The sequence below is a fragment of the Heterodontus francisci genome, chromosome 16 (genome assembly GCF_036365525.1).
Source record: "Heterodontus francisci isolate sHetFra1 chromosome 16, sHetFra1.hap1, whole genome shotgun sequence".
Lineage (NCBI taxonomy): Eukaryota > Metazoa > Chordata > Chondrichthyes > Heterodontiformes > Heterodontidae > Heterodontus > Heterodontus francisci.
In genome coordinates this window covers 90,008,940-90,021,762 of record NC_090386.1, presented here as the reverse complement: position 1 = coordinate 90,021,762, position 12,823 = coordinate 90,008,940, and the positions used below count along the sequence as shown (strand labels likewise).

Below are 12,823 nucleotides of genomic sequence, written 5' to 3'. Positions count from 1 at the left end.
CCTACCTCAGAGGGTAGTACAGAGTCAGGATCTGCACGTGGTGAGTTACTGGGCATGGGCCAGGGGAAAACGTGTTTGTGCGCAAGCTCCCTGGAGGGCAAGGTCACAGACAGGTTCTGCTGCAGGGGACTCAGATGAGGACTCTGATGGGATGGCATGCAGAAATCTGATGTGGATGCACACCAAGATGCATCGGCAGGCCTGCAGACAACCTAATATCAAGAAGCACGGAGCAATCCAGTTCCAACTTGGCACAAGGCTTCACAGAGAGCTTGGAGCTCATCCTGTTCAGCATGCAAGTAGTGGCCAACACTTGCAGACCCACCTGTGACGCAGCATCTGGTGGCCGATGTTTCAACTGCCACTGCAACACAGGTAGAAGCCACCCAATGCCTCAGTGCTGCAGTGAAAGCTCAGACGAAGATCAGGTGATTCATGCTTGCTGCCATGCAGGCTTAGACTTCTGTCTTCATGGCTGCAGATCTGAGTCTGCGTGCCGCTTTGAGCACTGACAGCAGTCCAGCAATATACCCTGCAACAGATTAACTACGACTGCTGGGGCACCAGCTTGAGGGAGTGCCAGTGGCTCCATGGTACACGATCCACTGTCCTCCTAGTATGACACCATTCATGCTTCCATCTCTGCCAGCATCCATGCTGTTGCCTCTCAGTCAGCCAACCCAGTCTGCTGGCACCCATGCTGAGGTGGTGCAGTCAGAAGCTGGGCCCCCAAGCCTCTGATCTGCTCAAGGGTGTCCTGCAAAGCCATTTGTAGTCTCCTCCGTTGAAAGTTAGCAGCCTTCCACCAGCCATGCTGCAGCCACTGGGGTAGCACTGCGCAGGAGCACAAGGCCAGGCAAAGGCACCTGCAAGTCAGGCACTAAGCAGATGCACGTGGGTGATTAGTTCAGTCTTGTATGTATTATTGGATGTGCTGTTGGTTAAAGTTGTTATGGAATGGCTTTTTGTTGGTGGGTTTTATTTCAGAATTTTGGCCAAGAGGACGCTATGATGGTACACGACAGATGGTTTGAAAGGTGGGAATTGTGGAGCAATGGTGATGATGGGATGAATCATAGGGGAACCAGAGTGTCAGTAGTCATTCATGGGTAGCCAGTTTGGACCCAAGGGGTCTCAGACACCTCTTCCCCCTCGAGGTGGCCTGCGAATGCCTAGCGGCACAGGTTGTGCCCTCATGATAGCGAGGCTGTGGAGGACGCAGCAGACCACCACAAATTTGGACACCAGCTCTAGTGACTACTTGAGGGATTACCACCCCACCACTACCACCGACCCGCACCACCGCCGCCCCCCCCCATCCGCACCCCCACCCCCAGCTCTCCAGACAGCATACCAATGGTTCACTCCGCGATGCTCCTTGCAGCTCTCGTCACAGGTACAGGATCCTCGTGTGGTGGATGGGAATCATAAACCAGGCACACAGTGGGTATCCAGAGGCAGCCAGCTTCTGGTTCATCGCGGTGGCACAAAAAAGATGGGTACAGCAGACTGCCTCAGGATGAAGGCATCATGGCTACTGCCAGGATAGCAGGTATTCATTGACAATGTTCTGTGCATGGTTGCACACCAACTGCACATTAATGGATTGGTAGCCCTTGCGGTTCCAATACATTTCCCAATTTACATGTGGGGCCCACAGAGCCAGGTGCATGCAGTCAATGCCATCTCACATTATTGGGAATCCTACCCAGGCAAAGCCATGTGCCTGCTCCCCTTGCTTTGTTCTGGTGAGAGAGAAAACGATGAAGTCCACTTTCCTGCTGTACAGGGCCTCTGTTACCACCCTGATTCAGCAATGGATGGCAAACTGTGAAATGTTGGCAATAACACCTGCTCTCGCATGCATAGAAATGGGGGGCGACAGTGACTTTGACGTCGATTGGGAGTGGCGTCTTTGCCTTGTTGTGACCTCGTGATAGCGAGGTTGTGGAGGATGCAGCAGACCACCACGAACTTGGACACCAGCTCCAGTGACTACTTGAGGGATTACCACCCCACCACTTGTGGCTGCAGCTCCTGTTGAAGGAGGTGGCGCAGTTCAGCAACCACCTTGCAGAATCAGAGGCACCTCAGACAAAGCACTGGCTGAGGTAAAGTTAGAAGTGCTCCCCAAGACCTTTAGTAGGTAGGGCCTTTTGTTGAGAGCTCTCCTCCTTCTCTGTTTGCAAACAGCTTCCGCTCTCTGCTGCCTGTGCTCCAAGTCCCTGTTGAGTTGTAGCCCAAGAGGGACTTCAATTATAGCCCCCATAACTCTAGCAGGCTTTCTGTTGATAACTCCTCTGATCTTCATCTCAGGATGAAGCAACACTTGATTCGAAATCCACTTTCACCAAAACTCCTCCAAGAACAGAACACAAGCGTCAGAACACCAGAGGTAAGACAAAGGAACCTCACCTGCAGGTCGGATGCCTGGCCCTTTAAATAACCAGAGTGTCTCCTGACAATGCAGGGCAAGCACAGAGCGATCGCTGACGTCATCAGTGCGCCCCAACATTTGCCACCTTGCCAGTATGGGTTTGCGCATAAATGTGTCAACGTTACCACGTAATGACGTCAGATGTAAAGACTTCTAGTGTTGCTTCACCACTCAGTGTCGCCATCGCCACCTCCATCCTCTCTAGCAGTACACCGCTCCCCACCCCTCCCCCACAATCAGCACCTCAATTGTTGCTTCTGTTCCCTCGCCTTCCCACCGTACTCTCCCGCACCCGCTTGCTTGCTGCTCCATCCCACCGCTCCCAACTTTTCGCTGCTCCATCCCACTGCTCGCTTCCCGCCTTGCCGCTGGTGCTCCGCTGTTTCCCCCACCACCCCCCACACCGTTTCTCCAGGGGATGAAGAGGGGAGGGAACAGCGAGACAGAGCAGTGCGCAGTCTGAAGCGGTGGGATGGAGCGGTGCGCAGTCTGAAACAATGGGACGGAGCGGCGAGCAGTCTGAAGCGGCGGGACGGAGCGGCACGCAGTCTGAAACAATGGGACGGAGTGGCGAGCAGTCTGAAGTGGCGGGACGGAGCGGCGCGCAGTCTGAAACAATGGGACGGAGCGACTAGCAGTCTGAAGCAGCGGGACGGAGCGGCGAGTAGTCTGAAACAATGGGACGGAGCGACTAGCAGTCTGAAGTGGCGGGACGGAGCGGCGAGCAGTCTGAAGCGGCGGGACGGAGCGACGAGCAGTCTGAAGCGGCGGGACGGAGCGGCGAGCAGTCTGAAACAATGGGACGGAGCGGCTCGCAGTCCGAAACAATGGGACGGAGCAGCTCGCAGTCTGAAACCATGGGACGGAGCGGCTCGCAGTCTGAAACAATGGGACGGAGCGGCTCGCAGTCCGAAACAATGGGACGGAGCGATGAGCAGTCTGAAGCGGCGGGACGGAGCAGCTCGCAGTCTGAAACAATGGGACGGAGCGGCGAGCAGTCTGAAGCGGCGAGAAGTCTTAAATGGCGGGACGGAGCGGCGAGCAGTCTGATGCGGTGGGACGGAGCGGTGCGCAGTCTGAAACAATGGGGCGGAGCGACAAGCAGTCTGAAACAATGGGACGGAGCGACGAGCAGTCTGAAACAATGGGACGGAGCGGCGAGCAGTCTGAAACAATGGGACGGAGCGACGAGCAGTCTGAAGCGGCGGGACGGAGCGACGAGCAGTCTGAAACAATGGGACGGAGCGACGAGCAGTCTGAAACAATGGGACGGAGCGACGAGCAGTCTGAAGCGGCGGGACGGAGCGACGAGCAGTCTGAAACAATGGGACGGAGCGACGAGCAGTCTGAAACAATGGGACGGAGCGGCGAGCAGTCTGAAACAATGGGACGGAGCGACGAGCAGTCTGAAGCGGCGGGACGGAGCGACGAGCAGTCTGAAACAATGGGACGGAGCGACGAGCAGTCTGAAACAATGGGACGGAGCGACGAGCAGTCTGAAACAATGGGACGGAGCGGCGAGCAGTCTGAAACAATGGGACGGAGCGACGAGCAGTCTGATGCGGCGGGACGGAGCGACGAGCAGTCTGAAACAATGGGACGGAGCGACGAGCAGTCTGAAGCGGCGAGAAGTCTTAAATGGCGGGACGGAGCGGCGAGCAGTCTGATGCGGTGGGACGGAGCGGTGCGCAGTCTGAAGAGGCGGGACGGAGCAGCGAGCAGTCTGGCGTGGGAGGGAGCAGGGAACAGAAGTGGCGATCACAGGAGGGAGCGGGGTACTGTTGGGGTGTGTGTTTGCAGCGATCACTGCCATTAAGGGGTGAGGGGGTTTGGGTTCAGTTCTTTTCTGTGTTAAATTGAGCAGCGCCATCTTTATTACTGGCAGCTGCCTGAGACGTCACAGGCAATGATGTTTCCGTCAATAAGGCTGTATTTGCACATGTGCCAGTACTTCGCCACCAAGTGGTGGCATTGTCAGCAAACGCAGCCTTAAGCAACATTAGTGGTAGGTCCCTCATGCAGATGAACACACGTTCAGTTGGGAATAATTACGAGAGGGCAGTAACTGGACTTCCACAGTCCAAATTGGGAGAACATGCAAAGCAGCCTTAAGAGACTGCTTGGCCTCATGACCTGCCTACGCTGTATGCTTCTGGTGCACCTAGGGCACGCCTGTTCTAGCACCCTTACAAGCATGGTGCACCTGCCATTTTCAGCTACCCTAGCTTCCTTAACACCAGCTCCAGCAGGGCTAGAGCCAAATTCCACAGCCGAGCTCTGTATAATGAAATAGCAACCTCATTCTTTATAAACTAGGCTTACAATTTCATGACACATTGAAGATATCTTACCCCATTGACATTTCAAGTAAAATTATTAAAAGACCAAAAGAAAAATCACATTCATCACACAAAGAACTGCATATTCTATCATTCTGTGATACATTACAACCAACATGCTAACAAGCCAGTTAAGCACAGCTCCACCATAGCAGCTAAATACCACAACTGTACTCCAAAATACCCATTCGCGATATCATTGAAAAGCTGCAAAATTCTTTTCAGGGAATCGTAGAATGATAGAGCACAGAAGGAGGCCATTTAGCACACTGTGCCTGCTCTTTTGTACAGCTATCCAATTAATCCCACTCTCCTACTCTTTCCCCATAGCCCTGTATTTACCCAATTCCCTTTTGGAAGTTTGTACTGAATCTTCTTCCACCACCTTTTCAGGGTCAGCATTCAATTTCTAGATATTAAAGATATCAAGGGATATGGGGATAGTGTCAAAAAATGGCGTTGAAGTAGATCAGCCATGATCTGGTTGAATGGCAGAACAGGCTCGAGGGGCTACTGCTGCTCCTATTTCCTATGTTACTATGATCACAATCTAATTCCTTCAAAGTAATTGTCAAAATCAGACAGCCAGAGCAGACTATGTTCCCTCCTTCCTTCAGCCCTCCTCCCCAATAAATGAGATTCAAGTACCCAATAAGAGGAAACAGAAAGAGTGAGCCAATTTGTTCTCTTATTCCTGTTCAGCTTGGTTTGGTTGGTAGAGCCCCCTGAGTCAAAAGGTCAATAGTTCAAAACCCAAACCAGAGACTATTCTACTCTGACACTTCAGTGCTGTACTGATGGAGTGTTGCAGTGTCGGAGGTGCCGTCTTTTGGATAAGACATTAACCCGAGGTCCTGACTGACTGCTGAGGTGAATGCCAGAGAAAGCCATGGCACTATTTCCCAGTGTTCTGATCGGTTACCACCATCAGCTACGGTGCAGGTCTCTCTAGCTTTACCAATCCAGTCCATCAAGCCCAAATTAAATTTAGATCCAGATTGACATGGCCCCTCTGCTGATCCAGGAGCAAGTGCTCCACAATTCCCCAGAGCCGAACTCCCCTCCGCCCAGAACCCAGATCCTATCCCCCTACCTCAAATCCAAGACTTATTCCACAACCTGCAATGCCAAACCCAGATCCTACCTGTAACCCCAAATCTAGACCCTAACCCGCTCCCCCAGCCCAGGTGCTGTGACCCCCCCCCCCATCCCCTCCCTCTCTCCCAAGAGTACTGTGTCCCCCATCCTCCTGCCCTAGGTGCTGTGCCCCCTCTTCTACTCCCCCCCGTCGCTGGAAGTTGTGCTCCCTTTCCCCCAAGGGTGCTGTGTCCTCCCTCACATACACCACCAACCACCCCGTGTTGTGCCAACGTCCCCAGTGTTGTGGTGCTGTTCCACCCACCCCTCGATGTTGTGCCACCCCCTGCCCCCCCGTGTTGTCACCCACACCCCCCAGTGTTGTGCCACCCCACCCTGCCATGTTGTGCCACCCTGTTCTCATTGTGCCACCCACACCCCCATTGTGCCATGTCACCCCGCCCCCCCCCACTGTGCCCCCCATTGCACCACCCCCCCTTTGTGCCACCCCACCACCCATTGTGCCACCCCAGCCCCCCCTTTGTGCCACCCCACCACCCATTGTGCCACCCCCTCCCCATTGCACCAACCCCCCTTTGTGCCACCCCACCCCCTTCACCTGCCGATGATGCCGCAATCTCCTGTCTCGATGGTGAGCTGCGAATTAATCACCTCAGAGCTCGAGCTCGGCAGTAGCTTCGTGATGTTTTTTTATTTTTTTCACTCTCCCCACTTTTTTTTCAAATGAAAGTTAAAGCTGAGGAGCGCCCGCCCGCCCGCACGCACATCTCGGGCCTCCGCGGGAGCGGCACACTGCGCTTGCGCGCCAGCTTCCGCATCACTGCGCCTGCACCGCAGGCGCACAGCATCATGGGTGTTGTAGTCTTTCCCAGCCAGAGACTCATCTGTGCTGAACACCCAACTGCAAGTTGCATTTATTTATACAGTGCCTTGAACGTAGCAGGACTAGGCTCACTCTATTGAAAATTGTCGAATTAGCAAAAAAAGCAAGAATTTGCATTTATACATCGCCTTTCACCACCTCAGGATGTCCCATAGCTCTTTACAATTAATGAATTACTCTTTGAAGTGTAGTCACTGTTGAAAACTTTTTTTCTATTTAGAGATACAGCACTGAAACAGGCCCTTTGGCCCACCATCAACCATCAACCACCCACCATCAACCACCCATTTATACGAATCCTACATTAATCCCATTACCCTCTCACATCCCCACCTTCCCTCAATTCCTCTACCACCTACCATTCTAGGGGCGATTTATAATGGCCAATTTACCTATCAACCTGCAAGTCTTTGGCTGTGGGAGGAAACCGGAGCACCCGGCAAAAACCCACACGATCACAGGGAGAACTTGCAAACTCCGCACAGGCAGTACCCAGAACTGAACCCAGGTCCCTGGAGCTGTGAGGCTGCGGTGCTAACCACTGCACCGTTCATGGCTGAATGTTATGTACTCCTCCAGATGTGTTGATAAGGTTTGGCGCCTGATTTCTTCTGAATCAAATGACCTCAGTGGAATAGCAGGATAGCTCCTACAATATTTTTCAACACCTTCGATACTGAGGGAAAAGTTAAGTAAAGTTGCTCCTGATCACTTTCTACCACCCCCAGTGGAAAGCAGATGTGTGTGGATGTTGCATGAGGGCACATACAATATCATCTTGCATTTATATCATACATTTAACATACAAACATCCCGAGGTGCTTCACAGACAGGCATATGGAAGACAGATGTCAGGGCTGGAAAGGAGAAATTAGAAGGGGTGACCAAAAGTCTGGTTAAAGAGGCGGGTTCTGAGGAAGCATGCAAAGGAGGACAGAGGACATGGGGAGAAGGGTTTCGGTAATACAAAAAGAAAATACTGGAAATACTCGGCAGGTCAGGCAGCAGCTTTGGAGAGAGAAACAGATAGATCACGTTTTTGTCAGAAGTGCAAAATGTTACTTTAAGCAAGTATAGAGGCAGGGAAAGTGAGAGGGGTGGATAGGTCAGGAAGGCAGGAGCCATTAAATGACAGAAGGGATGATGGTGCAAAGCAAAAGGAGTGGTAATGGGACAAGTAAAGGAAGAAAAGATGAGTCTACGGGAGGTGTCAATGGAAACAGCAAACTTATTACCAGTTCTGATGAAAGGTCACAGATCTGAAACATTAATTCTGTTTCTCTGTCCACAGATGCTGGCAGGGCTGCTGAGCATTTCAAGCGTTTTTTGTTTTTACTTCATTACCAGCACCTGTTGTCTGAAAAGAATGGAAGCAGTGGTTGTACTCTGAAGTTGTTTAACTCTATTGTGAGTCTGGAAAGATGTTCGGTGCCTAAGTAGGCAGTTCCTGATAGTAGGGGCTGAATTATCACCTCGGTGGCGGGAAACAGGAGCGGGGATTGTTTCCGGGTCCCAAATGCAACCCTCACCAGCACACAGCCTGGCTCTGGGAGGAAACAGTCAGCTGATGGAATTTTGACCCATAATTGGCATGGAGACAGGTTCCTTGTCCATTAAGGGCAATGGGTGGGCTCTTTGAGGCTGGAGGGCTAATCAGATACCTTCCAGCTTCAGAGGAGCACCCAGCTGCAGTAAAAAGTAAGTAACTGAGAAGACACTTCAACAAGAAAGTCCTCTCTCAGGCATTTTTATAAACTTTAATTTAAAAATACAAAACGCAGCCAGCCACCACTGTTGAGTGGTTGGGGGGGGGGGGGGTGGGGGACCTCCACAGAGTGGCCTTTCAATGCACCCCCACCCAGGCAGGGAGGACCTGTAGGCCTGCCTGAAGCACTGGCACCCCAGCCTGCTGCTGGGTGCCGACCTCCAAGTCGTAAGCCTACCCCCGCCCCCATCTCATCGGGAAATTGGAGGCCAACTGGAAAAATTGTAAAATGCTCGTTAAGAGACTTGTTAAGCAGAGGTTAAGGAGGCCAAATAGGAATTTCCTTAATCTCTGCTTAACAAGGCTCACCTCATGGGAGCTGGCAGCCTTAGGGCCAAAATGGCCATTGTCAGGAATGGGTTTGGGAACCTAGCATTCAGGCTGACCTTATAATTTCTGGGCCCCTTCCACCTCCATTCCCGACCTCAGCGGGGCCTGAAAATTCAGCCCTAGGAGTCAGGTAGCCAGAGGTTGTGCAACTCATATTGGTGCTAAAACTGGATACAGTTTCTCCTCATTTACTCCTATTGAAGCCTTTCATGATTTTGAATACCTCGATCAAATCTCCTCTTAACCTTAATATAAAAGCAATATTATCCTACATACAAATGAACATACGAATTAGGAGCAGGCCACTCGGCCCTTCGAGCCTGCTCCGCCATTCAATAAGTTCATGGCTGAACTCATCACTCCACATTTCCACCTAACCCCAATAACCTTCCACCCACTTGCTTACCAAGAATCTATCTACCTCTGCCTTAAAAATATTCAAAGACTCTGCTTCCACCGCCTTTTGAGGAAGAGAATTCCAAAGACTCACGACCCTCTGAGAGAAAACATTTCTCATCTCTGTCTTAAATGGGCGACCCGTTATTTTTAAACAGTGACCACTAGTTTGAGATTCTCCCACAAGGGGAAACATCCTTTTCACATCCACCCTGTCAAGACCCCTCAAGATCTTATATGTTTCACTCAAGTCACTTCTTACTCTTCTAAATTCCAGCAGATACAAGCCTAGCCTGTCCAATCTTTCCTCATAAGACAGCCCACTCATTCCAGGTATTAGTCTAGTAAACCTTCTCTCTACTGCCTCCAACGCATTTACATCCTTCCTTAAATAAGGAGACCAATACTGTACACAGTACTCCAGATGTGGTCTCACCAATGCCCTGTATAGCTGAAGCATAACCTCCCTACTTTTGTATTCAATTCCCCTCGCAATAAACTATAACATTCTATTAGCTTTCCAAACTACGTGCTGTACCTGCATGCTAACCTTTTGTGATTCCTGCACTAGGACACCCAGATCCCTCTGCATCTCAGAGCTCTGTAATCTCTCACCATTTAGATAATATACTTCTTTTTTATTCTTCCTGCCAAGGTGGATTCTTTCCCACATTATATTCCATTTGCCAGGTCTTTGCCCATTCAATTAACCTATCCCTTTGCAGCCCTCTTAGGTCCTCTTCACAAGTTACTTTCCTTACCTATTTTTGTGTCAGCATCACTTTTAGCAACCAAACCTTCGGTCCCTTCATCTAAGTCATTTATATCAATTGTAAAAAGTTGAGGCCCTAGCACAGACTAAGGCATTAACTATCTCACTAGCCACTTCTGTTAACACCCTAGGATGAAGTCCATCAGGACCCGGGGACTTGTTAGCCTGTAGCTCCAACAATCTGTTCAGTATCACTTCCCCGGTGATTGTAATGTTCTTGAGTTCCTCCCTCCCTTCCATTTACTGACTTACAATAATACTGGGATGTTACTTGTATCCTCAATAGTGAAGACCGATGAAAAATATCTGTTCAATTCATTTGCCATCTCCTTATTGTCCATTATTAATTCCCCAGATTCACTTTCTATATGACCAAAGCTCACTTTGTTAACTCTTCTTTTTTAAATATCTATAGAAACTCTTACTATCTGTCTTTATATTTCTAGCTGGCTTTCTCTCGTACTCTAATTTTACCTTCCTTATCAATCTTTTAGTCATTCTTTGCTGTTTTTTATATTCTGTCCAATCTTCTGACCCGCCTCCCATCTTTGTGCAATTATAGGCTTTTTCTTTAAGTTTGATACTATCTTTAACTGCTTTAGTTAACCACGGATGGCAGGTCCCACCCTTGGAATTTTTCTTTCTCGTTGAAATGTATCTATTCTGTGTATTCTGAAATATCCCATTAAATGTCTGCCACTGCATCTCTATTGACCTATCCCTTAACCTAATTTGCCAGTTCACTTTAGCTCGCTCTGCTTTCATGCCCTCATAATTGCCCTTAATTAAGTTTAAAATACTAGTCTTAGACCCACTCTTCTCTCCCTCAAACTGAATGTAAAATTCAATCATATTATGATCGCTGCTACCTAGGGGCGCCTTATCAATAAGGTCATTAATTAATCCTATCTCGTTACACAATACCAGGTCTAGTATAGCCTGCTCTCTGGTTGGCTCCAGCACGTATTGTTCCAAGAAATTATCCCGAAAACATTCTATGTACTCCTCATCTAGGCTACCTCTGCCCATCTGATTTTTCCAGTATGTATGTAAGTTAAAATCCCCCATAATTATCGCTGTATCTTTCTGACAAGCTGCCATTATTTCTTCCTTTATACCCCATCCTACAGTGTGGTTAATGTTAGGTGGCCTGTACACAGCTCCCACAAATGACTTCTTGCCTTTATGATTTCTCATCTCTACCCAAACTGCTTCTACATCCTGGTCTCCTGAGCTTAGGTCATCCCTCTCTATTGCACTAATACCATCATTAATTAACATAGCTACCCCTCCACCTTTTCCGAGCTTCCTGTCCTTCCTAAATGCCATGTACCCTTCAATATTCAGGTCCCAATCTAAGTTGTTCTGCAGCCATGTCTCTGTATTGGCTATCAGATTGTACTTATTTATTTCTACTTGTACTCTCAGTTCATCTGTTTTGTTTTGAATGCTACATGCATTCAGATACAGATCCTATAGTTTTGTCCTTTTCTTATTTTTGTAACCTCCAGCCTTATCTGTTGATTTACTCTTAGATTTGTACACTCTGTCTCTTCCTGTCTCAGTCTGTTTATCATTTCCCATATTAATGCCTTTCTCTCTTGCCTTGTCTTTATTCCTTGATATACCATATCTTCCCAAATTTGATCCCTTGCCCCCACTATTCAGTTTAAAACCCTCTCTACTTCCCTAGTTATGTGGCTCGCTAGAACACCAGCCCCAGCACGGTTCAGGTGTAGACTGTTCCATAGGTAGAGCCATCATGTTCCCCAGAACTGCTGCCAGTGCCCCATGAACTGGAACCCACTTCTACCACACCAGTCTTTTAGCCCCGCATTAATTTCTCTAATCTTAATTGCCCTATGCTAGTTTTCAGGTGGCTCAGGTAATAATCCAGAGATTATTCCCTTTGATGTTCTGCTTCTTAATTTGGTGCCTAGTTCCTCATATTGACTATGCAGAATCTCTTTCCTTGTCCTGCTTAAGTCGTTGGTATCTACATGGACCACAACGACTGTATCCTCCCCCTCCCACAGTAAGTTCCTCTCCAGCCCTGAGCAGATGTAAATGTGAATCTCAATTGACATGTTGCTTCACAGCTTTGCCAGTTCTGATGAAAGGTCACTGACCTGAAACGTTAACTCTGCTTCTCTCTCCACAGATGCTGCCAGATCTGCTGAATATTTCCAGCATTTTTTGTTTTTATTTCAGATTTCCAGCATCTGCAGTATTTTGCTTTTATTTTAGGTTTCAAAGTGAACTCTGTTTTACAACAATCGAACATAAATGCATGCTATCCTCTAATCGCTATCTTTTCTTGTGTGTATGTCTGTGTGAGTGAATGAGGTTGCGAACATTTTCAGGTATTGTTTTTATAAATAGTTATCTTTTTAAATCTATGAGAAAATCTGCCGTTTGTCCATTTATGTGACCCTTAAAACAATCAGGGACTAAAACACTATTTATTAGATAAAGTATCTGTGGTCAGTTGAGAAATGAAAAGTGGAAATCACCCACACCATTTCCCACCTGTCCGTTACATTCCTAATGAGGAAACATTAGGGGCAATTTTAACCTGACTTGCTGGGTGAGAATTCAAACAGTTGGGTAGAGTGCTGGTTTTACACACCGCCCAATATTACACTCTGTTGCCTTCAATGAAAAGTCAAATCAGTCAGGATGTAAAACCATCATTGCACCCAATCCAGTTAATTTGTGATTTAAACTTTAGTGGCGATTCATTAATATTCTAGTACACTCGCATAGTTAGGGCCCTTCCAAATTCACAGTCAAATTTTACAAA

At 48.8% G+C, this 12,823-nt stretch overlaps 1 protein-coding gene across 1 annotated transcript in view; it reads right to left on the bottom strand.

Moving 5' to 3' along the window:
• maf1a (MAF1 homolog, negative regulator of RNA polymerase III a) overlaps positions 1-6,561 on the bottom strand; it is a gene marked incomplete at its 5' end in the record, with an annotated part of 29,083 nt that extends 22,522 nt beyond the window's left edge. The window contains one exon of the mRNA XM_068048582.1: positions 6,473-6,561. Within this exon, the coding sequence (XP_067904683.1) occupies positions 6,473-6,561 (89 nt within the window). The remainder of the gene's footprint in view (positions 1-6,472) is intronic.
• Positions 6,562-12,823: the final 6,262 nt, after the last annotated feature.